Source organism: Ornithorhynchus anatinus, chromosome 9, assembly GCF_004115215.2.
Source record: "Ornithorhynchus anatinus isolate Pmale09 chromosome 9, mOrnAna1.pri.v4, whole genome shotgun sequence".
Taxonomy (NCBI): Eukaryota; Metazoa; Chordata; class Mammalia; order Monotremata; family Ornithorhynchidae; genus Ornithorhynchus; species Ornithorhynchus anatinus.
In genome coordinates, this window is record NC_041736.1 from 36,307,095 (window position 1) to 36,331,521 (window position 24,427).

Consider the following 24,427-nt stretch of genomic DNA (forward strand, 5'->3'; position numbering starts at 1 on the left):
AGCGCTGGGGTAGATACAGGGTAATCAGGTTGTCCCACATGAGGCTCACAGTCGTAATCCCCATTTTACAGATGAGGGAACTGAAGCCCAGAGAAGCGAAGTGACTTGCCCACAGTCACTCAGCTGACAACTGGCAGAGGCGGGATTCGAACCCATGACCTCTGGCTCCCAAGCTCATGCTCTTTCCACTGAGCCACACTGCTTCTACTCTCCCAAGCACTTAGTACAGTGCTCTGTATCCAGTAAGCACTCGATAAATACCAGCGATTGAGTGCCAAACGCTGTACTAAGTGCTTGGGAAAGTACGACAGAAACAAAACACGCTCCCTGCCCGCAAAGAGGCAAAAAATAAAATGGGGGAAACAGACAAAATTGATTTACAAATAGATTGAGTGGGAAGAAGGATATTAATAGAATAGGTACGCGAATGAATGTTGCAGAATTTTATAGGAATAAATCAAAAGAGGCAAGGTGCATGGCAGCTGGCAGGGTGGAGGGGAAGAGAGAGGTGAGTCTCTGTGCTTTCTTCGGCCTCTCAAACTCCATTCTTCTATGGAGATTAGAGAGAGGGAGTGTGGTAGAGATGGAAAATATATAAAAGCATGTGTATGCTTTGTGTAATAATAATAATAATAGTACTAAGTGCTTACTCTGTGCCAGGCACTGCAACACTTGAACCTTGCAACACTTGATTAGTGTTGCGAGGTTGAAGACAAAATAAGAAATGTGGCTGGATCCACTCGGCTGGGATGTCAAGTAAGAAAGCAGTTTGCTATGCGTCGTCTCTCACTTCAGTAAGCTGAAGTACTGCAGTGTTATGCTCTTTATATGAACATCTCTTCGGGTACTATTGGACACCCTCTGAACTGAATCAGTCGTTGTGGGGCAAAAAAGGACACCTTGAAATATTTTCAAAGTCTCTGAAGAAATCACTCTGAGTCAGGTTGCGTCTCCTAACTTCCAGATGCATGTTCAGGTCTCCGGATTGCAGCAAAATCAACATCCCTATTTTGGGAACTGCACTGTATGCTTGACTTGGCAAAAATATTCCCTGGTATTTGCGTAAAAGCTTGCTTCCAAAATGCCTGGATTCGTTCCTCCGTTTGACACTCAGCCATACCTAGTTAATGTGAACTAGAATTATGCATCCATTTATTATTACCTCAGAAGAATAGACCTCATTTTCTGTCAGTCTAATAAACATTGATTGAGCACCTTCTCTTCATGGGATCCTATAGTAGACTTCGTAGAGAGTAACTGAGGACAGTGAGGATAAGAGTCCCTACCTCAAGGGACTTAAAATCTGAAAGGAATTGACAAGGTGAGGACTCATACAATTACCAAAATGATGCTGTCAAACTATGTGGGGTGGTGGAAATTTCTGGAGCCCAAAGGCCTTAGAGAAGCAGTGGGCCCTAGTGGATAGAGCATGGGCTTAGGAATCAGAAGGATCTGGGTTCTTATCCTGGCTCTGCCACTCGTCTGCTCTGTGACCTTGGGCAAGTTAATTGACTTTTCTGTGCCTCAGTAACCTCATCTGTAAAATGAGGATAAAGATTGCAAGTCTTATGTGGGACATGGACTATGTCCAACATGATTAGCTTGTACCTACCCCAGCGCATAGTACAGTGCTTGGCACATAATAAGTGCTTAAAAAAATGCCAATTTTTAAAATAATTAGTCCAGAGTGACTTCATAGAGGATATGATAGAGTAGTAAGTGGGCATACAGTGCTTGGCACGTAATAAGTGCTTAACAAATACCATTATTATTATTATAAACTGAAAACAAAACAAACTGCAGTTATCATTAGTCATCCTTTCCCCAATAATTGTAGACTTAATCTGCTTACCCTTTGAAAAATCACATTAAAGGCATTTGACAACTTTCCCATTACTACTACTGATAATAATATTTATGGTATTTGTTAAGCACTTACTATGTACCAGGCAATGTACTAAGCTCTGGGGTAAATACAAGCAAATCGTGTTGGACACAGTCCCTGTCCCGCACGGGGCTCAGGGTCTTCATCCCCATTTGACAGATGAGGTAACTGAGGCACAGAGAAGTTAAGTGACTTGCCCAAGGACACACAGCAGACAAGTGGTGGAGTCAGGGTTAGCATCTTGGTATTTGTTAAGCGCTTACTATATGCCAAGCACTGTTCTAAGCGCTGGGGGGGATACAAGGTGATCAGGTTGTCCCACATGGGCCTCACAGTATTAATCCCCATTTTGCAGCTGAGGTGACTGAGGCACCGAGAAGTTAAGTGACTTGCCCAAAGTCACACAGCTGACAGGTGGCAGAGTCGGGATTGGAACCCATGACCCCTGACTCCTAAGCCCGTGCTCTTTCCACTGAGCCACGCTGCTTCTCTGAACCCATGACCTTCTGACTCCCAGTCCCATGCTGTATCCACTAGACCGTGCTACTACTTGACAGAGTTGTTCCCTAAAGGACGGAGCGGTTGTGGGGTTCAACTGTCCATTTTGACCTGCTCTATCATGAGCATTTGTCTTTGGTGGACCCAGGAGGATTGAGAAAAGCATCTTTCGAGGGAGTCTCATCCTCTGGGGTTAAAGATTCTTTGTACCCTAAAGACAAGTTGATAAGTCAGCACAGTCTTTCTTCAAGTTTGGTTTTTTTTTCCCTAAGGAAAGGATCCTTGTTTTTCTCAGCATAGTGGTGTGTGTAGAATTAACAAGATAATGTAAATAGAAGTCATTGTTCAAACGCCAGAATTTATGCTTTGCAGATCTGGAAAGACAGAGTCTTAGCACTTCAGCCCTGCCAAATCAACAGTTTGATTAGAGGCAGAGAACCAATTTAACCATCTCTTCCCTAAATTGTCTTCCATTTTCTGTCCCTATCTTAAACAGTATATCAAGTATTGAAAAGATGAACTTAAATGTAATTAATCGATCTTGTAATACCATCTGGCAATTGAAGAAAACTTTAAGTAGCGTTCTTTACGAAATTCAATTCCAAAGCTTGTATAAAACTTACCCTTGCAATCCAATGTCCCCTAATAGATCTCTTTGATATTTTCACTCTCTTTGGCAAGTTTTTACACTTTTAATTAAACACTCTTGTAATAATGGTTGTAATCCCCAAATTGCTACACAGTTACCCTTATCAATACTACATTTTGCTTCTTCCTTAAGCTTAAGCTGTATGGGAATATTTTAAGACTCTCTAGTCAGAGTATTATTTCCAGGTTATGATCTATTTGAATGTCATATAACTTTCTAACCAGTCATTGGTATTGAGTGTCTCCTTATTGTTGTACTTTCCCAAGCTATCACAGTACTCTGCACACAGTAAGTGCTCAGTAAATACGAATGAATATATGAATGAATGAGTTTCTTCTGCAGCATGGCCTAATGGATAGAGCACAGGCCTGGGAGTCAGAAGGTCATGGGTTCTAATCCCAGCTCTGCCACTTGTCTGTTGTGCCAAGTGGCCACTTGGGCAAGTCACTTCACTTCACTGTGCTTCAGTTACCTCATCTGTAAAATGGGGATGAAGACTGTGAGCCCTATATAGGTCAGGGACTGAGTCCAACCCAATTTGCTTGTACCCACCAGCGCTTAGTACAGTGCCTGGCACATAGTAAGCGCTTAACAAATACCATTACTATAATTCTCATTATTATTACTGAGCATGAAGCCCAGTATAAAGTGCTTGAGAGAATACAGCCGAAGCAATACAGGTTCCCTGCACTTCAAAGAGCTCAGAATCTTAACTCGAATTTATAAAACTGCCCTAGTGTCTAATACTTTCTTGGCCACTTTTCAGTTCCATTTATCAATAGCTTTATTCTCCAGTCTGGGCCGTTTCTGCTCATTTTTCTCATTCCCATTGTCGCTTTGTATATTCGAACTTGTTTTCTTTCTTGGCCACTGTTAATTGCTCAAGTGTGCTGCTGTCATTTTTAATGGATTGTTCATGCTGCTTCCATTGGCCCTTTTGTTTCTTTTGCTAAAACCCACTTATGCAAAATTATTTTAGTTGTAGCCATTATAGATTTCCAGATGAAAGCCTCCTTTAGTTTTTTTTGTATTATTTAGTGTTTACCTTGATTCTATTTATTGCTATTGTTTTTGTCCGTCTGTCTCCCCCGATTAGACCGTAAGCCCGTCAATGGGCAGGAACTGTCTCTATCTGTTGCCGATTTGTTCATTCCAAGCGCTTACTACAGTGCTCTGCACATAGTAAGCGCTCAGTAAATACTATTGAATGAATTATGGTATTTGTTAAGCACTTCCTATGTGCCAGGCACTGTACAAAATGCTGGGATAGATATAAGCTAATCAGGTTAGTCACTGTCTATGTCCCACACGGGGCTCACAGTCTTAATCCCATTTTACAGTGAGGTAACTAAGGCACAGAGAAGTTAAGTGATTTGTCCTTGGTCACTCAGCAGACAAGTGGTGGAGCGGGGATTAGAAACCGAATGAATGACTTCCAGGCTTGTGCTTTATCCACTAGGCCATGCTGCTTCATGCTGCTTAGGTTTGATGACTCCCTACCATATTTTTGCAATCCAGTGCTATTTCCGTTCTCACTGAATTGTCATATTTTCTTATTTTACCCACCTGAATTTAACTCTGGTTATCGTGTGCCCTATAATCTTGTCTCTTATTGCTTCACATCACTTGCAAATGTAATTTGCAGCATCAGCTGCTTGACTTATTTGGTAGCTTTTTTTAAATGCAAGTCATCCACTTCCCATATTTTTTTTTCTGCAAACCCACATTTCATCTTTAGAACCTAGAATCTGCTGCAGTTCAAAAACTATAACTTTGACTTAAATTCTTTAGGACCGTTAGAAATGTGACAGAACTTTCACCTACCGCCTTGAATCTCTTGACCGTCTTACTGTCTTTTGAAAAAGATTAGTCCCCACTCTTCCCACCCCTAAATCTCTGGAAAACATTTATAGCTGCCCTTCATTTTCAAAAATGATATTACTGATGATGCATGCAAGTATAGATGAAAAAATGATAAGCAGACACAATTCCTTATGCATCATTTGTAGACTGTAAGCTCAATGTGGGCAGGGAGCGTGTCTACCAACTCTGTTAAAGTGTACTCTCCCGAGCACTTAGTACAGTGCTCTGCATACAGTAAGCACTCAGTAACTGTGATTAGTTGACTATGTAAGAATGAATCCTTGCTTATGGATACTCCCTGTGAACTCACACAACCGAACAGCTTTCTGAGCCATTAAAAGGTTGAATGCTGTCACTCAATTTTACAACTCAGGCCACACCCTAGACCATTGAACCATGTCATGCAGTGACTAACCTGGTGTGATGCAAGGACACCGCATCTGATTTCTAAAGAAATTCCATTGATACATCCATGTGCCATACTCAGTATCAAATGGCAGGATAGAATATCCAGTAATCCTGGAACACGATCATCCCAAGACTATTAAAGCATTATGGACTGGCGGAAAGAGCATCGTTCTGAGAATCAGGAAACCTTCATTCGTTCAATCATATTTATCGAGGGCTTACTTTGTGCAAACGCTTGGGAGGGTACAGTATAACAACAAGCAGATACATTCCCTGCCCACAACGAGCTCACAGTCTAGAGGGCGAGACAGACATTAATATACATAAATGAATAAATAAATACAGATACCTACAGCTATGTACATATGTGCTATGGGGATGGTAGGGAAGGAGGAATGAAGGGAGCAAGTCAGGGCAAAACAGCAGGGAGTTGGAGAAGAGGAGAGGAGGGAAGGCTTAGTCAGGGAAGGCTTCGTGGTGGGGATGTGCCTTCAGTAAAGACTTTGAAGTGGAGGAGAGCAATTATTTGTCTGATATGAGGAGGGAGGGCATTCCAGGCCAGAGGTAGGATATGGGCAAGAGCTTGGTGGTGAGATAGACAAGATCGAGATACAGTGAGAAGATTAGTATTAGAGGAACAAGTGTGGAGGCTGAGCTGTAGTGGCAGAATAATGAGGTGACATAGGAGGGGGCAAGATGATTAAGTGCTTTAAACCTGTGACTAGAACCCCCTGCTCTGGCCCTGGCCTAATGTGTGTCCTTGGACAAGTTACTTAATCTCTCTGAGCCTCAGTTTACACATCTGTAATATGGGGGTAAGGTTCCTGATCTGTCAGGTTATGAACTCAGTGTGAGGTAGGGACTGTATCCTCCAATTCACCCTGACACCTAGAACGAGGCTTCAGCATCTACTGAGCACTTAATGCCATTATTATTGTTATCAGTATTATTATTATCATGATGATTAAGCACTTCTCTTTGCAAAGCATCTTCAATAAGTGGGGCGAGTTAGGGATATTTGGACAATAGCCAAATATCCAAATAGCTACTTTATGCTGAGTGGAAATTGGGGTAAATATAAACAGGAGGGATAGAAAACAACTTTAAAGACACAATGAGAAAAGTGTGTCAAGCAATGCAACAAAGAGTCCCATCTAGCATTTAAAAATGAATATTATAACCCCCACAAAGGGAGAAGTCAAAAGAGCTCTAGGCTCTCAACGGCAGAAAATGCAATAGTGCCATAATACAGAATCTTTAAATGCACACATTGTGGGAGGGGTTATTAATCACTCGCACACTACAAATAAAATCTCACCAACACCATTACTGGGTCAAGACCAATAGTCCCCATGATCCAGTATTCCATCTGTAGCAGTAGCCAAAGGATGCTCAGAAAAATGATAGTTGACCTCCCTGACATCCACTGCAATGTTGACTTTCCAACAACACGTTGTGTTTTTCTAAGGGTTCCAAACTTAATTTTGAAAGGGTTCTGAACTTAATAATTGATTCTACTAATTTCCCAGGTAAAGATTTACAGATCTGTACATTCCCGGGATCATAGTTGAGACTCTTTTTTTATGGTATTTATCAAGGGCTTACTATGTGTCAAACACTATTCTAAGTTCTGGGGCAGATACAAATTAATTAAGTTGGGCACAATCTCCATCCCACAAGGGGCTCCCGGCGGGTTTACATTAGTAGTCTACCATTCCTCAGTTGGGATTGTTTTGAAACCCCCCAAACAGCTCACTTTTGTGTTCTTTCTCTCCCCCTCTTTCATTTCCTCTGGCTCATTCTCTATTTCTGTTTCTGGATTCTATTAAAAAGGTACTATTTTACCCTCTACCTGGAAGACTGAATTTACATAACCTATATTCGCATTTGTGTTCCGTATGAGCAATCACCCTAAGGTTATAATGTAACCTGGGAAATTGTTATTTATAAATTTTATGACAAGTGAAATGCCATTTTTAGGCTTCGTCCCAATCTCATTTCTCCTTCCCTATAAATAGCTTTCTTATCCTGGCTCGCTAGGAGATCAATCAATCCATCAATCGTGTTTATCGAGCACTTACTGTGTGCAGAGCACTATACTGAGCGCTCAGACGACCATAAAACAGACACACAGGATCAGAACAGATGGTGCGCTCATCTCTCTGATAATGTGGTCCTACATTCTCGATGAACCCAACATTAAGGAAAAGTCGCAGTACGTACACGGATGCTGTGCAGAAGCAAAACTGTTTCTTCCAACACTTCATTACGATGTATCCAGATAGACACATGCTTTCAGAAGAATGTTCCCCATTTCCATTGTGTTCTACCCAGAATGCACATTGAAAGTAATCAATCGATCGCTAGTATTTACTGAGTGCTTACTATGTGGCGAGCACCGCACTAAGCATTTTGGAGACTATAATCCGGCAGAATTTGCAGACACATTCCCTGCCCATAACGAATTTACAGTCTACAGGGGGAGTACATAGAACAGGAGAACTGACTGAATAGTCATAACCAAGAGACCCAAGATATTTCAAATTTTAAAAGGGCACGTTACCTACACATTCAGCAATCTTGTTTAAATACCAGAACTGTGCTCATTTTAACTATTTTTGAAGAATTAAGCCAGTGAAACAAAGAAAGATCACCTCGTTTAATGAAAGTAGGCTGAAGAGGCCGAGGTAATGCGTCCGAAGAGCCCTGCTGTGGCAAAATAACCTGCTCTAAATGTGGGAATGGTTTCCTTCATTCCAGAGAACAATATGTTTGGGTACCTTATTTGCCTCCAGATTAGAGGAGGCCTTAGCTGTATTGAAAACCCTAGTTTTCTTTTCAGGAAAAAAGATACTCTGCGTATAGATTATACTATTAAGAGGATAAGACTTTCAAACGGGTGCGATCTCCCTTTAAGAGCAGAGGAGAAGTCGTACTGTGTCTCTACAGTACCAGGCAGCGCCTGGCATTGTGTGCTCTGGGACTGCAGATCTGCTGGCAGATGACAGTGAACAATTGCCCCCGGTGCTGGACGGCAGCATTGACGTCAACCCCCGTGGCAGAGAAATTAGCTAAAGCCCAGAGGGAAGAGAGACCAAAAAATAAATATGTTTTCAATCCAGCCAAACTAAAGCTATTTCTCCTTTCAGTTTCTGGCCTCTCAACAGCTTTAATACTTCGCCGGATTTTGATAATAGAGATTTCCCAAATTAGAGCAGTGAAATGTCACAGTTAATGCGATCAGAGAGATAAAATATCCCCGGTACTCAGAAATCTGACCTTATTAGCATAATTCTAAAGTAGCTTTCCATCCTCCAGACTAGCTCACTACTTCCCATGACCCGTAGTCTGAAAATTCCCATTTGATTGACACTGCTGTCCATCTCACTTTCTGAGGGCAGATTAAACAATGATACTATCTGTTAAACCCATAGGATCATGAAAAGTAAATTATGGTAAAAGGAATAGAATCACAGCTAGGTCTCAGTGCAGTAGGTTGTGCTATAAGCGTAATGCTCCTGTTTTCCATGGAAAACTTCCAGTCCAAGTAGCAACAGTGCAAACTCCAAGGGTTATTAATAGTAATAATAATAATAATAAAAATGGTATTTGTAAAATGCTTACTCCTGTACTAAGCACTGAGGTGGATACAAGCAAACTGGGTTGGACACGGTCCCTGTCCCACAAGGGGCTAACAGTCTCAATCCCCATTTTGTAGCTGAGGCTCAGAAAAGTGAAGTAACTTGCCCAAGGTCACACAGCAGACAAGTGGCAGAGCTGGGAATAGAACCCATGACTTTCTGACTCCCGGGCCTGGGCTCTATCCGCTACGCCACCCAGTAACAGATTGGTGGACCTGGGAGTTGGAGTTTTAATCCCAGCTCTGTCACTTGCCCGTTGTGTGCCCTCGATGTTTCTTCCAGTACAGGTGCGTGGCTTAACCAAATTGACTTACACTGTCAGACTAATGTGTAGGCATAGTAATAATTGTATTTATTGAACACCTACAGGGTGCAATGTGCTATACTAAGTGCTTGGGAAAGTACAGAGGACAAGACACGTTCCCTGCCCACATGGAGCTTGTATTTTACTTGGGGATGACAGACGTGGACATAGTTACTAATGAATCATTCAATCATATTTATTAATCACTCTGGGCAGAACACTATACTAAGAACTCGGGAGAGTGTAGTATTAAAAGAATTGGTAGAAATGTTCCCTGCTTACAGGGAGTATACATACAGTCTGGAAGACTGGATACGTCATTTTACATCATTTGGAGGGTGCAGCTTACAGCCTACAGATGGTGTACGTTCTTCAATTCCCTTTCATCCCCCCCAGTGCTTAATGCAATGCTTGTCGTAAAGTGGGTGCTTAAAAAAATACTACAATTATTATATCAGTATTATGATTATCATTATGATTAATTCCCTAATAACATTCTAGCCAAAATGTCTGATGGAAGTTATGTTTTATGGCCAGATCGGGGTGACTGTGATTGGGCTGACCAGGTCAGAGGCGGTGGGCTTCGTTGGGGAAGACTTCCTGGAGGAGCTGGCCTCCCTGGAGGATTGGTGGATTTGATGAGGGAGGGACTTCCCCACGGGAGGGAAGATACGAGGCGTGGAGCAGAGGTGTCAGGGTCAGACGCTAGGCGTGTGATGAGGATGGCTCCGCCACTTGTCTCCTGGGTGACCTTGGGCAGGTTGCTTCACATCTCTATGCCTCAGTTCCCTTGTCTACAAAATGGGGATTCAATCCCTGTTCTCCCTCTTACTTAGACCATGAACCCCAAGTGGGGGACCTGGTGATCTTGTATCTACCTCAGTGCCTAATGCAGTTCTTGGCATATAGTGAAGCACTTAATAAAAACAATTATTATTATTATTATCATTTTTACATCTCCCTTTGTGAACGGTGGAAGGTTTCAGTCTGGCCATGAGGAGCTTGTGACCAAGAACCTTCCCTTCAGGAAGGGATTATAGAGTTAGTGACTTGCACAGTATCACTTATACTCTCTGGTCAGAACCCTGCTGGGACAATAAGAACAACAAGTGAAGAGGCGGGAGAGGGAGTTGCATGTTGCACCGCCGATCGTCCTATGGGCTAAAGCCATTTATGGCCAAATGGATCACAGCAGCGAGCCGACCGAGATGCCTTAGATCAGCTCACAGTTCCCAATTAAGCCTCCACTGAGGTCTTCGTCATCCCTGTTAGTTACCTACTTTTAGGATCCCTGTTGTTTTCCCCCATCGTGAGAGACCCTGTGTTTTTCATTTTCCCCATCCTACTCCCTTCTGTGTCACTCACGCACTTGCCTTCAAATGCTCTTTAAGATATTAGTGTCTGTCTCCCCCTCTAGACTGTAAGCTCCATGTGGGCAGAGAACTTGATGCTTAGTACAGTGCCTGGCACCTAGTAAGCCCTTAACAAATACCATTAAGAACAACGACGACGACTCTGTTGTATTGTACTCTCCCAAGCAGTTAGCACAGTCCTCTGCACCCAATAAGCACCAAAAGCAGCATGGCCTAGTGGAAAGAGCACAGGCCTGGGAGTCAGAGGACCTGGGTTCTAATCCCAGCTCTGCCTGAATGTCTGTTGTGTGACCTTGGGCAAGTCACTTAACTTGTCTGTGCCTCAGTTTTCTCTGCTGTAAAATGGGAATTAAATTCTACTCCCTCTACTTAGGCTGTGACCCCCATGTGGTACAGAGACCATGTCCAACCTGAATTTCTTATTTCTACCCCAGCACTTAGTACAGTGTTGGATGCATAATTGGTGCTTAACAAATACCGTAAGTATGATAGTAATAATAATGATAATAGTAAATGCTTGAATAAATATCATCAACTAATTGATCAGAAACCTCTACTGTCAAATGGCAGAGCAGATTTTTCAGTGCCCTACGGAGGTGAGGTATGGGTTGGGTGTGGAGGGAGGCAGAAGAAGAAAGTGAGATGGGGATGAGTGAAGAGTATGAGCTGGGGTGTGCTGACTGAAAAGGGCAGAGGGCGAGAGTGCTGGAGGAGAGCCTTGAAACTACTGGTCAGGAGCTTCCGCTTCATGCGGAGGACGGTGGGTGAAGATTGAAGAACGATGAGGAGCACAGTGACACATTTAATTGTGAGCCTCGTGTGGGATGGGGACTGTGTCCAACCTGCTTTTGTAGTATCTGCCCCAGCATTTAGGATGGTGTTTGGCACGTAGTAAATGTGGTCTGTCAAGCTTGTCTTCTGAACTGTCAGCTCACTGTGGGCAGGGATTGCGACTACCAGTTCTTTTGTATTTTTCTCCCCCAAGCACTTAGTATAGTGCTCGGGACACAGTAAGTGATCACTAAATACGCTCGCTTTCTTGATTGATTAACAAGCACGACTATTATTTATTGTTAAAAATAGAATGACATTTTAAAAAGGTAATCCAGAAGTCTGAGGGGGAGAAGCTGGAAGAAGGGAGGTTAGCGAGAAGGATGGTGAAGCAGTCCGTTAGATGATGAGAATTTGAACCTAAGTGCGCCAGGAAGGGAGTGGGGGGGAATGCATAAAATGGGGGCATCTTGAAATTAGGTAATACTCTTCTAGATTGACCATCACACCATCCTTGTGAGGTGAATCGATATTCGCAGGCTCCAAATGAGGAATCTGAGCCACAGAGATGATTCACCCAAATCCCACAGTGAAGTGAGGCTGGAGGAGGCGTGCAAATCTGCGAGTTGAGTCACGCAACCAAGTACTGGCTCACAGACTCTGTTATAGAAGGAACGAGGCCTGCGACCAGGAAAATTCTGGGACTTCAACCGGGAAGATTCCTCTGACTCCCTTGACTTGCCCACTAGAGAATTCAGGCAATGGCGTGGGAAGGGAGGAAAGTGGCAGAATCCTCTGGGATTTACATCACGCGTCCTACCCCTCCACTCTCTGAAGATGGCCTGTAAGTCAGGTTGGTCAGACAGGCTAATTTCCCTATGTGTGCAGACCTCACATCTGGAAAGTAATGTTTGTTTCTTTTGTAGGAAGAAGCCTGGTGGAGAGAACACGGGCCTCTAAGGCAGAGGACCCTGGTTTGTCGCTCCTCTAGACTGTAAGCTCGTTGTGGGCAGGGAATGTGTCTGTAAGATTGTTAGATGGTACTCTCCCAAGAGCTTAGTACCGTGCTGTGCACGCAGTTAACGCTCAATAAATATGATTGATTGACTGATCGATTCACTGTGGGCAGGGACTGTGCCTGATGATTGTTACATCCTCGTCTCCCAAATGCTGAGTACAGTGCTTTGCCCCCAGTAAGTGCTCAATAAATACGATTGAATGAATGAATGATTCACTTCCCAGGGCCTCAGTTTCCTCATCTACAAGGTGGGGATTCAATGCCTGTTCTCCCTCCTCCATAGACTGTGAACCCCAAGTGGGGCGGGAGCTGTTTCCAACCTGATCATCTAGCACAGAGACCCCAGCACGGTACTAAGCATGGTACTCTGTTTGACGGGACCCAGGCACGAGCTCTTTTTCTCACCCTCCTCTTTGTTCGTTTTCAGGAGAGAAGTACGAGCTGCACGCAGGGACCGAGTCCACACCGAGCGTGGTGGTGCATGTGTGCGACAGCGACCTGGAGGAGGAAGAAGACACCAAGAACTCTCCCAAGCCCAAAATCGTCCAGACCCGTCGCCCTGGTCTTCCCCCGCCTGTGTCTAACTGAGCTCTCCTCTATGCCGCAGACAGTATTATCCCTCTCTTCTCTCGTGACTTCTCTTTGTAGGGTTTTCCATTTGTTTCATTTTGCATTGGTGTGTCTGAAGGCATCACCTGCCTTGAAAGAGTCCTGGACACTTAGCTCATCCAGTCTCCCTTTCCCATAATCGAGCCTTGCCACCCAAGGGCTAGGAAGAGGTGGTGTTACGTTTCCCGAGCCATGTCGTTCACCGCAAAAGTGTCACGCATCTCACCCGACGGGCTGGGCTAAGATGACATCACGTCAAGTACGTCCTTGTCAAAATCCGACGTATTCCCACTCCCTTAATGAAAACCCAGGAGCGTCACCTAATAAACACCCCCGTCGGGTTTTTATTTGCTTTGTCAGGCCTCACCCTGAGGTGTATTGAGTGTTTTTCCTAGCCACAGTCATAGGACCATACATACCCTTGAACTTCGACTGCCTATGAAATGCTATCCTCTTGTCTCACTCAGTCCTCTGCAACCCATTCATTCATTGGTCCATTCAGTCGTATTTATTGAGTGCTTATGGTGTGCGAAGCACCGACTAAGCTCTTGGGAGAGAAACCCATCACTCCATATGCTAAGCATGGTCACCAGCATCCGTTGGAATCATTGGAGGATTCAGTCTAATCCATTCGTTTTCTGCATCCAGTAGACTGCAGTGAGCGCTAGGTAGATTTCAAAGTCATTTGGATTGTCAGCCTAGGCAGGCCTTACTTGACCTTTTTTTCTTTTCTGTTTGGCGTGTGCTCTTGGGAAAGTTCTTCGTACATCTCAGTTTAAATTTCTAGAGGGGAGATTAACCCCAAAGATGTTTCTCGGTGAGTTAGAGACACCCCTCGTGTAGAGAGGGCTTTCCTATTCCTATTAAGGGTGCATGTGCAGATTGAGAGACTGAAATGATTACGTTTGTCATAGGTAGCTTTACAGTATCTAAACATTCTTTTTTGTATATTTATATTAATGTCTCAGTTGTGCTAGCCAAAGGGATGATGCTATTATTTGTGAGTGTTCATCCTTTACCTGCCTGGAAACATCAATTTATGCATTTTTGCTAAATCATTCATGTAATGTTCAAGATTTGGACTAAATAACTGAGTACTGAAGGGGTTCAAAACCTCTCCTGCTAGATTATAACTAAGTAATAAACACTCTGCTCTTAAAATATATGCACTTTTTCTCCATTTAACCAAGTGAACGATAATTTCTTTCCCAAATATAATAGTAATTGATTACACTAAAATAGAAAATAAAAAGATCAATATATCTTCCCCCGATTCCCACTCCCACAAGCTGTACATAAGATTTGTTTTGGGTAAATGCAGTTTTCTATTCCTCTCTCCCAAAGTGCATTACAAAATATACACCTGTAAACTCTTATCTTCTGCTGTATGATACCGGCATAGTGCATCTATTACTGTACATTATAAATTAGTTTGATGTATGATGCCAGCTAGGATGGAGTGGGAAAAGACTTTTGTTGCCACAACGACACACACACACACACACACACACACATACACAATGAAACCAAGAAAACGGCGAAAAGATTGAAGGAGTTGCATTGTTTTCTCTGAGAGTGTATAATTCCATCATAAATGGAAATTACAGAAATATGAGGCATATGTATATTAGAATGCCCGTTTTGGTGTGATAAAACAAATATGTGGAATCAAGGAGAGCTTTGCCCCTGGGAGATAAGCTATAGCAAAAAAAAAAAACACACAAAAAAACGGGATCTTTTCTGGAATATAGGTTAAAACCCGTTGTAACATTGGGTGTAAAGCACTGTTTCTCGGCCCAAGTTCCACAAGTCAGTGGTTTTTAAAGAGGTTTCAGTGTGAAGAAATACTGCCCTCTTATGGAATCTGTTTTTCATTACTTTGAGTTAAAGAGGGAAAACTCAACAATCAATCAACTGTATTTACAGAGCGCTTACTATTTGCAGAGCACTGTACTAAGCACTTAGGGGACTACAATACAGCAGAGTTTGCAGGCACGTTTCCTGCCCATAACGACCAGCTAGTTCTCTTGTTCTGCATTCTCTGCTATAGCTCGCTTGACCTCATTTCCTTAAGCCAGAGTTTTCAGAATGCGGGTTCAAAAGAAATCCTCATGAGAGAAAATATTGGGAACTATGGCACAGTAGACAAATCAGACATCTTGACTGTAAGCCCCTTGTGGGCAGGAAACACGTCTGCCTAATCTTTTATATCGTACTCTCCCAAATGCTTAGTTAAATGCTTTGGACACAGTAAGTGTTCAGTATATGTGATGGACCGATTGATTTTAAAGGCCAGTGGAAATGCTCTAGATCTCCTCACAGCATTAGCACTTAACATTAGAGCAGATCTAACTGTCCGATGGTTTGAAGGATTGATCGTGCCTCTGCCAAATGGAAGTCCTTCCTTGTCTCGGTATTAATCTGTTCCCAATCTGAGCGACTCTGTCATTTCAGTGAAGAGGGGAGCGATTTCTTGTGGAGAAGTAAATGGAGGAGATTCATCGAAGAGGCATCACCGGGGCCTACTAGCACTGTGAAGTCAGCATTTGCATCGATACACATTATGCAAACCCCATATTCTTTTCAATTCTAAGAGAGTTTAAAAAAAGGGCGACAGTCCCACTGAATGAATAATCTGTGCACGTGTACCACTCAGAGAGCTTGGACTTCAAATAAATTTGGTGAATGATACACTCTTGTCCACATGGTTTATTTGCGTTGGGCTTTTGTGAGGAAAGAACTTGCAGGCTAAAATACTTCTGGGCACTCTCCTTGGACTTGGAAGCTGAGGCGACAGATGGTGCGCGGGAGCGGCTGAGAAGACAAATGCCCTTTTAAAAGTGCACATCAGGGTATCCCTTGGCACACTCATGCTTTCCGCAAGCAGGGCCTGTTGCTGGTTTCGAGGCTGCCTTGTTATTAGCCCAGTCGTCCCCAAGTCTGTGCTCTAGGCAAGAGCAGCTCCTCTTCTGTTTGCTGCCCCTGAGACCAGTATGTATGCTGTTGTGGCCCTTTCACAGTCCACGGCCTTAAAGAATAATAATAACGACGTATCACTGTCGCGCGAGGACCTCCTTGTGCCTTCAAATCGTGTTCTGCCGTCACTTCTTGTCTGTGAACTCTCCTGTTTCAGTTCCTCTACGGTGGCCCTTTTAGAATCCTGTTATCCTGTTATCCACTCGATTGAGATTGTGCGGTTCATAGATGGCACTGCTGAGACTTGCACTAGGAGGTGATCTTTGTGTCTTTTGAGGAAGGTCTGGGACTCAAAGCAATATGGCGGAACAGGACAAATGGCCCCATAGACCTACGTCTTGCTGTGGAGCTCGGTGCCCTGTTGTTGCTGAACTATCAATATCCCAAACGGTATGCTTTGCTATAACTCTCTTGACCTCATTTCCTTAGCTAGAGTTTTCAGAATGTGGGTTCAAAAGAAATCTGCAAAAAGGAAAATATTTGGAAATACGATGCAGTAGACAAATCGGACATCTTGACTGTAAGCCCCTTGTGGGTAGGAAACCTTCATTCATTCATTCAATAGTATTTATTGAGTGCTTACTATGTGCAGAGCACTGTACTAAACGCTTGGAAGGTTCAGTTCGGCAACAGATAGAGACAATCCCTGCCCAATGACGGGCTTATAGTCTAATCGACGGGAACATGTCTGCCAACTCTTTTATATTGTACTCTCCCAAGTTTTTTTAGTTTTCTTCACGTAGGTCTAATCCCGGCTCCGCCGCTTGTCTGCTGTGAGAACTCGGACAAGTTACTTCAACTTCTCTGTGCCTCAGGTACGTGGACAGTATCCAATCCAACCTGATAAGCTTGTTCATTCATTCACTCAATCGTATTTATCGAGTGTTTACTGGGTGCAGAGCACTGTACTAAGTGCTTGGGAGAGTACAATGTAACAATAAGCGGACACATTCGCTGGCCACATGGAGCTTATAGTCTAGAGGGCCTGTGTTTATCCTAGCGCTTAGTACAGTGCTAAGTGCTTAACAAATTTCAACAAAAAGTCTATCCTCAATGATCACGAATGGTATTTATTAAGGGCTTATTGTGCGCGGAGCATTTTGCTAAGCACAGGGAAGTGTACTCACTGTAGTGACTTGAGGCACTTTTGCTCTGCAGGAAATGAGTGCTTTGGAAAACCGGTTCAAAGCTGTAGATTTGAAGTTTGGAAAGGAAATACTGATGTGATTCCTACAGGGACTCCCTTTTATTAAGCTCTCACATCCTTTGTGATGGATAGAAAATTTCCAACCTGACGCTTTAAAATATCTCCCCATCCACTACCCAACCCCAGTGATGCAAGTAAAAGCCATATGCCTCTTACTCGTGAAAACAAGCCGCACACATCATTGCTTAGGTTTGTCCTTCATGAGTCTGAAGGGTACATTGACCACAAGATGTGATGATCTGTGTTCTTCTCATGTAAGAGACTTAAATCTTCTGAGCATATGGAATCTTCCTGCTTTATTTTACACCACAGACCCCACTTGTGTTGGGGAGGCACAAATAAAATGCATCCTTAGGGATTTTTTTTCCCAAAGAGTCCTTAGAGACCTTCAGATTTTATTCTGAATCATATTATAGTTCATAACTCTTGGGCAAATCACTTAATTTTGTGTGCCTCAGTTTCCTCACTGGTAAAATGAAGATTAAATTTCTGTTCTCGCCCCTTAGCTACTCAGATTAAGAGTTGTGGACAGATGAGTGTTTTTGTTTTTTCAATTTAAACATCGAGTTAAATTTCTTCTTGGATTATACACTGTCTTCCTTCAAAGAAGCTCAGACCAGTTTCATATCCATTTCTCAAAGCTTTCCATAGCTTATTATTAGAAAAAGAAAATTCAAGACAATATGCAATTTTTTTTTGTAACTTATGTATGCCTAGAGGCCTATAACTACTAGGCTGGTAAATGATAGCCTGTGGGAAACAAGGGATTTTTCTCAGTTAAAATTTTCAGGTATCCCATAAAAAAAAGCAGGATTTTCTCTCAAAAGTCATTTCAAGTCTGTGGCGCAAGGAATAAGAGGGACAGCTCCTCAAAATCGGTGGAACAACCAAACATCAGTGACAATTCCATTTTTATCCTGAGGTATCAGTTTAAGCACAACACCGACCCAACCATTAACATTTCCTTCAATCTTCTTAAAAACACAATCTAGAAAAATAGCTTGACCTTTGAATCCTCCTAGGGTCTCTAGGAAGTAGGTAGAGCCAAATATCATTTTCCTCATGTCTCAGCTGGAGAAGCCAAATCCCAGGAAGGGGTCTTGTTGAGAATTCAGCTTACGCATGTTCCAGCCAGTACCAAATTGCCATTAAAACTGTTTCCATGGCAATTTATCCAGTGTTTTTGTCATTACAGTTAGTGTTGTACTATCCTTAAGAGTAGGAATCTTGTCTTTTATTTTGATTGTATTATCCCAAGTGTCCAGTACTAGATTCTACTTCATCTAGTACGGTGCACTGCACAAGGTCGACGCTCAATAAATACCACTGAATGAATGACTGGATGGATGCTCATCGAATGAATGGATGCCCAGTAGGAACAATCAGAGAGCTGTGCCTTCCAACTAGAATTCTGTAGACTCTTCAGTAGCTGCTACTTTAGCACTGATAGATTCTTGGTTTGGGCCTTTAAAGGAAATTTCATGTGAATAGCTGCTCAGGCATCATTACATTTGAAACAGCATGGTTTAAGAGGCACGTAAAACGAGTTTCCGATTCATTTTTGGCAACAATTCAAATTTATTTCCTGTAACTGCAACAGTTGGTCTGTGGTGGGAACCAGCAAGCAAGTCCCTTTGCTATTCCCTGACTACAGTTTTTGGAACATTCAGTGCTGAGAGGCGGCTTGGCCCGCTGTGGGATCTCGGGCAAATCATTTCACTTCTCCGTGCCTCAGTTTCCTCTTCCATAAAATAGGGATTAAAATGAACCATTTTCCCTCCCCGTGAAAAACATCCGATCCGATCCGATTGTCTTGCATCTACTCCAGCTATGACCACAGTGCTTGACACATTATAAGCACTTAACGAATACCTTTATTATTATGATTATTACCCACTGGATTATTTGGAAAGCTTCGGTGCAGAAAAAGGAGGTGCTGAGCAGGTGATTGGGAATTACAAGTCAGCGATTCGGGAAAACAGAGTCATCTTAGTTCTGGTTCAGTGTGTCCCTGCCAGCAGCTGAAATGCACAACATCACTGAGGGCTTGGCAGATTTCCCCCTTCATTTGTGAAATCTGAATAAGGAAACATTTCAAGCGGGAACGTTTTCCATCAGACTCATTCATCTGTTCCTTTCAAAGATGGTCTGGGGAACTGAGATTTGGTTTAATTCTGGAGTGTTTATATCTCTAAAAGGCAGCCATGGCCAACATTAGACTGGTTTTGTTTGAAAGGAGAAAGAAACCAAGAATAGGCTGAAATGATGGACAGTTTTCTTATTTAGGAATCACAGGCTCAACAACTGCTTGGCTTTTCTACTTTGTCTTTGATTTTACCCCAAACTAGAATAGGAGATTTCTTAGGCCAGGGTAGGAGCCTGATTCGGGTGCACATGATAGAAAAAAATTGCTGCTTTCATTCAGAAAGAGTGTGGCCTAGTGGAAAGAGAACGGGCAGAGTCAGAGGACCTGGGTTCTAATTCTGTCTCCATCACCCATGCTTTTTAACCTTGGATAAGTATCTTCATTACTCTGTCCCTCAATTTCCTAATCTGCAGATTCTGAAAATGCAGATTCAATTCTTGTTCTCCTTCCCTTAGACTGTGAGCCCCATGTGAGATAAGCACCGGGGCAGATACGCAATGGTCCCTAACACAGGGTTTGGCATATATCAAGTGCCTAACAAATACCACAGTTATTACTATTATTATTGTTACTATTATTATTGGTATGATTATCAAAGCTGAAGAGCAAATAGGATTTGAATAAACTGCTTAAAGGAACTTTTAACTTGCATCTATCCCAGCTCTTAGAAAAGTGCTTGGCACATAGTAAGTGCTTAGCAAGTACCATAATTAGTAATTATTATTATTATTCCAGGCTGCTGTATTATACTTGGTGTCTGAAAAAGCTTCCATTTTAAAGGTGCGAAGGATGAAAGTGTTAACTGAACTGGACTCTGGTTTTCAATTTTATTTTAGTATTCATCATTTTTATTTTTACTTATTTTATCATCCATTCTTCTCTCATTACAGCAGTTAATATTCTTAAATTGATATTTTGCATGGGGTTTATAAATCTCTCAATCTAGATCATAAGCCCAAAGTGTTCCAGCCAAATTAGAACTAGACTATTTTGCAATTTTTATTCTTCCCCAGCCTCAGTCATTACGACACAAACTTTCTCAGAGTTCTCCATAGTGTTGAAATTTTTGGCAAGCAACCAAAGATATAAAGAAAAAGAATGATGATCATTTCAAGATCTGTTTAAAATCAAGAGAATTCAATCATTTTTTACAAATCTAAGAAAAAGAACAGCACCCAGAGCACGAAAACCTTGGGAAGTCTGGCTGTGGTGGCTACGGGTGTGCCTTGAACTCTGAACCACAGAGAGCCTAAAATTCGCTCCTCCAGCCACAGCATCCTGCCTAGTTTTCTTTTCATTTTGTGGGCTTGTCCTTTTGCTTTGTACTGCCTTAGTGTTTTACTGATTCACTGTTCGTGGTGTGTCTACCTCCAATCTCCTCTCCCTCACTCATATACAAACATCGTAAGCCCCTTGAGGGCCAGTCAGTCAGTCAACTACATTTATGAACTTTTACTGAGTGCAGTGCACTGTCCTAAGCACTCGGGGGGGTTATATAACAATTTAACAATATAAAACAGTGACATCCCCTGCCCACAACAAGCTCATTATCTAGAGGACCTAGTTTTAATCATGGCTAATTCTTGTGAATTTTTTTCTGGGGCTTAGTACACTTTCCTGCACACAGTCCTTAATAAATATTATTACTATTGTGACAGCTACTATTACTGTTCCACTACTATTACTACACCACTATTACTCCTATTACAACAACAACCATCACCACCACCACCTATACAGGAGACAAAGAGCACCAGCAAGAGGCGAGTTTTTGCATTAAGAGCACACCGTTCGATCAACTCTCGACCTTCCTCCTCGCGCTCGCTCTTGGTTGAGAGAGAATGAATTGCCTCAGACATATGACCCCAAAGTACCCTCACCCAATCTCCCTTTTCAGCCATCCAACCCCCACCACCTTGGCTATGGATATTTTTGTGTTTTCTTCCTCCTCCCCCTATCCGCATCCCACCCTTTTCTTTTTTTAGCACCATTGACTGCTGTAAACAGTGACAGGATAAAAACCTTCACTAAAGTAATAATTGCTTTGATGAAATAACTTGGAGCCGTTTAACATGTGAAAATTAGTCATGCTAAACATTTAAACAAAGAGCATGTGCATTCTCCTGTAGCCGTTCACCCTTGGGCACCTCCCCTGTAGTGTAATCACATAACTGCATGTCTGGGACTTGGGCCCAAATCAAAGTTCTTCACAAATTGTGCACGGGGAAACTGAGTCCAGGGAAAAGTTGTTATTTTCCTAGAGCTTGTGTAGGGTGTGCTGATAAACCGTAAACTGAATCTATGAGCTCCCACTGCTCTTCGCCTCCTCTGGGGCAGCCTGATGGACTTTGAGTTTCCCCATCTGTAGAGTTTGAAGGCAATCTGTGAGCAGGAATGAATTCTAACTTGACATTTTTAATTTTCCTGAGACCCTCCGATAGCATATATAAAAATGTTTCTTTACATGTACAGTTTCATTCACTTTTCATTCATTTAATTTTATTTATTGAGCACTTACTGTGTGGAGAGCACTGTAAGCACTTTGGAGAGTTCAATACAACAATAAGCAGACATATTCCCTGCCCACAACGAGCATTGTTTGGAGGGGGAGACAGACATTGATATAAATAAATAAATTAGAGATATGTACATAAGTGCTGTGGGGATGAGAGAGGGGATAAATAAAGAGAACAGTGCTCTGCACATAGTAAGCGCTTAACAAACACCAACATTATTATTAAAGGGAGCAAGTCAGGGCAATGCAGAAGGGAGTGGGAGAAGAGGAAAGAAGGGTTTTTGTTTATTGAACCAAGCCCCCTAAATCTGTCATGTTTACAGAGCACATAATATTTTCCTGTGAACACTGGAAGTGATTATGAAATTGATTGCTTGTGTAAAAGCTTAGCAAATGTAACAGTTATTATGATTATTGTATAATTTTAGATATTGCAGTTCAAGCTTAGCTTCATGTTTTGTTAAGAACACTTATTTATGAATATAATACCATTCACTGGCCTCTTGGCATGAGGCAGGTCCTTATAAAGATTGAACTGAGAAAGAAAACTGCTGAGAATGATTGAACTGCTCCTGCCTCAACATGTAAGGCAGTCAATTAATCAGTCAATGATATTAATTAGGTGCTTAGCAGGCATAGAGTACAGTAGAATTAGTAGGCATGCTTACTGGACTCAAGGAGCTTACAATCTAATGTTCCAATGTCCAAGTCTCTGTTCTCCTCAGGGATCCAGGCATTCCCACACCCAAGCCCCCCCACCTCATACCCATTTATTCTTGAATATTTTTTCCTCTCCCTGGATCAGTTTAGGAACAAAAGGATGCAAGAGATTGTTCTCCAATGTAACTTTTCCTGCCCAAACACTCAAGTAAGTTAGAAAGGGACGGTCTTAATTTTGATTAGTTGATTATCTTGTATCTACCCCAGTTCTTAGCTCATAGTAGGTGCTGAATAAATACCATAACTATTATTGTTATTAATTGACAATGGCCCTGCAATGCTGATCTGTGGGGGTTTCAACATTTCATTAGGAAGACGAGATCGTTTCATTCCAGAATGTAACAGAACAATCTTCAGGAATCCAGTGGGCAGGGTTTTCTCAGTTGAATCCCTTAACATAGCGCTGAACAAGAATGATAATGAAAATATCTCTATTTTACAACTATCCTTCTTTAGAATGCCCTTCTTTTAGTGCTTTTTTTTTGCTACAGCGCTATTGAATTCTAGTGCTGATGTTTGCTCCCTCAGTCTGCAAAGTTTACTTGGGCTTACACACCTGCCTTTCCTCTTCAACCTTCACAGCTTTTTCCCTGAGGAATAGAGAGACTAACAGCCATTTTGACTTAACATCAGATAATGGTGGCTCTTTGTAGCGGAGTTATTGGTAATTCCCTAGTTTCTTATTCATTTGACCATATTTATTGAGCATTTACTGTGTGAAAAGCACTGTATTAAGCATAGTTTCTTAGCCTACTGAACTTTCCTAGCACAAGATGCCCTTTTGCTGAGTGACTCCTCCTCTCACCAGGATGAGCTTCAGACATTTGGCCACCCTCTCCCATTCCGTATGACATCTTTCCATCAATCCTTCACACAGTGTATATACACAGGATCATATAATAGCATCCTTCAGAAGTCTGTCCAAACGTAGGTAGGAAAATGTGTGCCACCCTCTCCCATTCCGTATGACATCTTTCCATCAATCCTTCACACGGTGTATACACACAGCATCATATAATAGCATCCTTCAGAAGTCTGTCCAAACATAGAGCATTTCTCCTCGGGGAATGCTGACCCATCCTCATTTTTCCAAAGCCACTGCCCTCCCTTCCCAGTTCTCTGTTCACATATTGTTCCCACCGCCAACCCTCTCTGACAATGCGCCCTGGATCAGCTGCTTCATTCACTCACTGACTACCCGCCTCATAGCTCTGGTCTGCACCCAACTGTCCTAACTGCCACTCAAGTCCCTAACTGCCAATGGCCCCCATCTCTTCAACGTTCCGAGGCTCCGAGAGGGCGAGGTGGGGGTTGGAGATGTTTCCCTGATGGGTAGGTAACTACCAACTGAAGGAAGAAGAAAGGTTTTGCATCTGAAGAGCCAAAGCCGATTATAAACAGATCTCCTCTGCGGCCAGCCTGGCTTTTTGCTGTGCGGAAAAGCCAAGGCCCAGAGAGTGGCAGATGGAGGCAGAGATGAGACTGGGCCAGGAGAGACACATCCCTGCCCAGATGATCTACAAGAGACCACCCTGGTCTAGGCAGCTCTTCCCTCACAGTCTAGAACTATTAGCTGAAACCCAAAAGTTGATTGAAAAGAGGTGAGAAGCAAGAGCACAGGCTTGAGAATCAGAGGATGTGAGTTCTAATCTCGGCTCTGCCACTTAATCTGCTGAATGACCTTGGGCAAGACTCTTAACTTTTCTCTGTCTCAGTTACCTCATTTGTAAAATGGGGATTAAGATTGTGAGGGTCATGTGGGACAGGGACTGTATACAACCTGATTAGAACAGTGCCAGTCACATAGTAAGCACTTTAAAAATACCATATTTAAAAAAGAAAAA

The 24,427-nt window shown here is 42.5% G+C and overlaps 2 protein-coding genes across 6 annotated transcripts in view; both read left to right on the forward strand.

Annotated features, from left to right (window-relative positions):
* Positions 1–15,710, forward strand: part of RCAN2 (regulator of calcineurin 2) — a 145,998-nt gene extending 130,288 nt beyond the window's left edge. For all 3 annotated transcript variants that reach the window (XM_029071704.2, XM_001511558.5, XM_001511523.5), the window contains one exon: positions 12,838–15,710. In XM_029071704.2, the coding sequence (XP_028927537.1) occupies positions 12,838–12,998 (161 nt within the window). In that variant the 3' untranslated portion in view covers positions 12,999–15,710. The remainder of the gene's footprint in view (positions 1–12,837) is intronic.
* An 8,139-nt stretch (positions 15,711–23,849) lies between these two features.
* The window catches only part of LOC103170172 (maestro heat-like repeat-containing protein family member 1), a 59,431-nt gene continuing 58,853 nt past the window's right edge, over positions 23,850–24,427 (forward strand). For 2 of the 3 annotated variants that reach the window (XM_029071958.2, XM_029071959.2), the window contains exon 1: positions 23,850–23,915. The gene's annotated coding sequence lies outside the window, so the exon portion shown is untranslated. Of the gene's footprint in view, positions 23,916–23,947; positions 24,185–24,427 lie in introns of those variants that run through there. The other variant, XM_039913119.1, reaches the window with a different exon arrangement.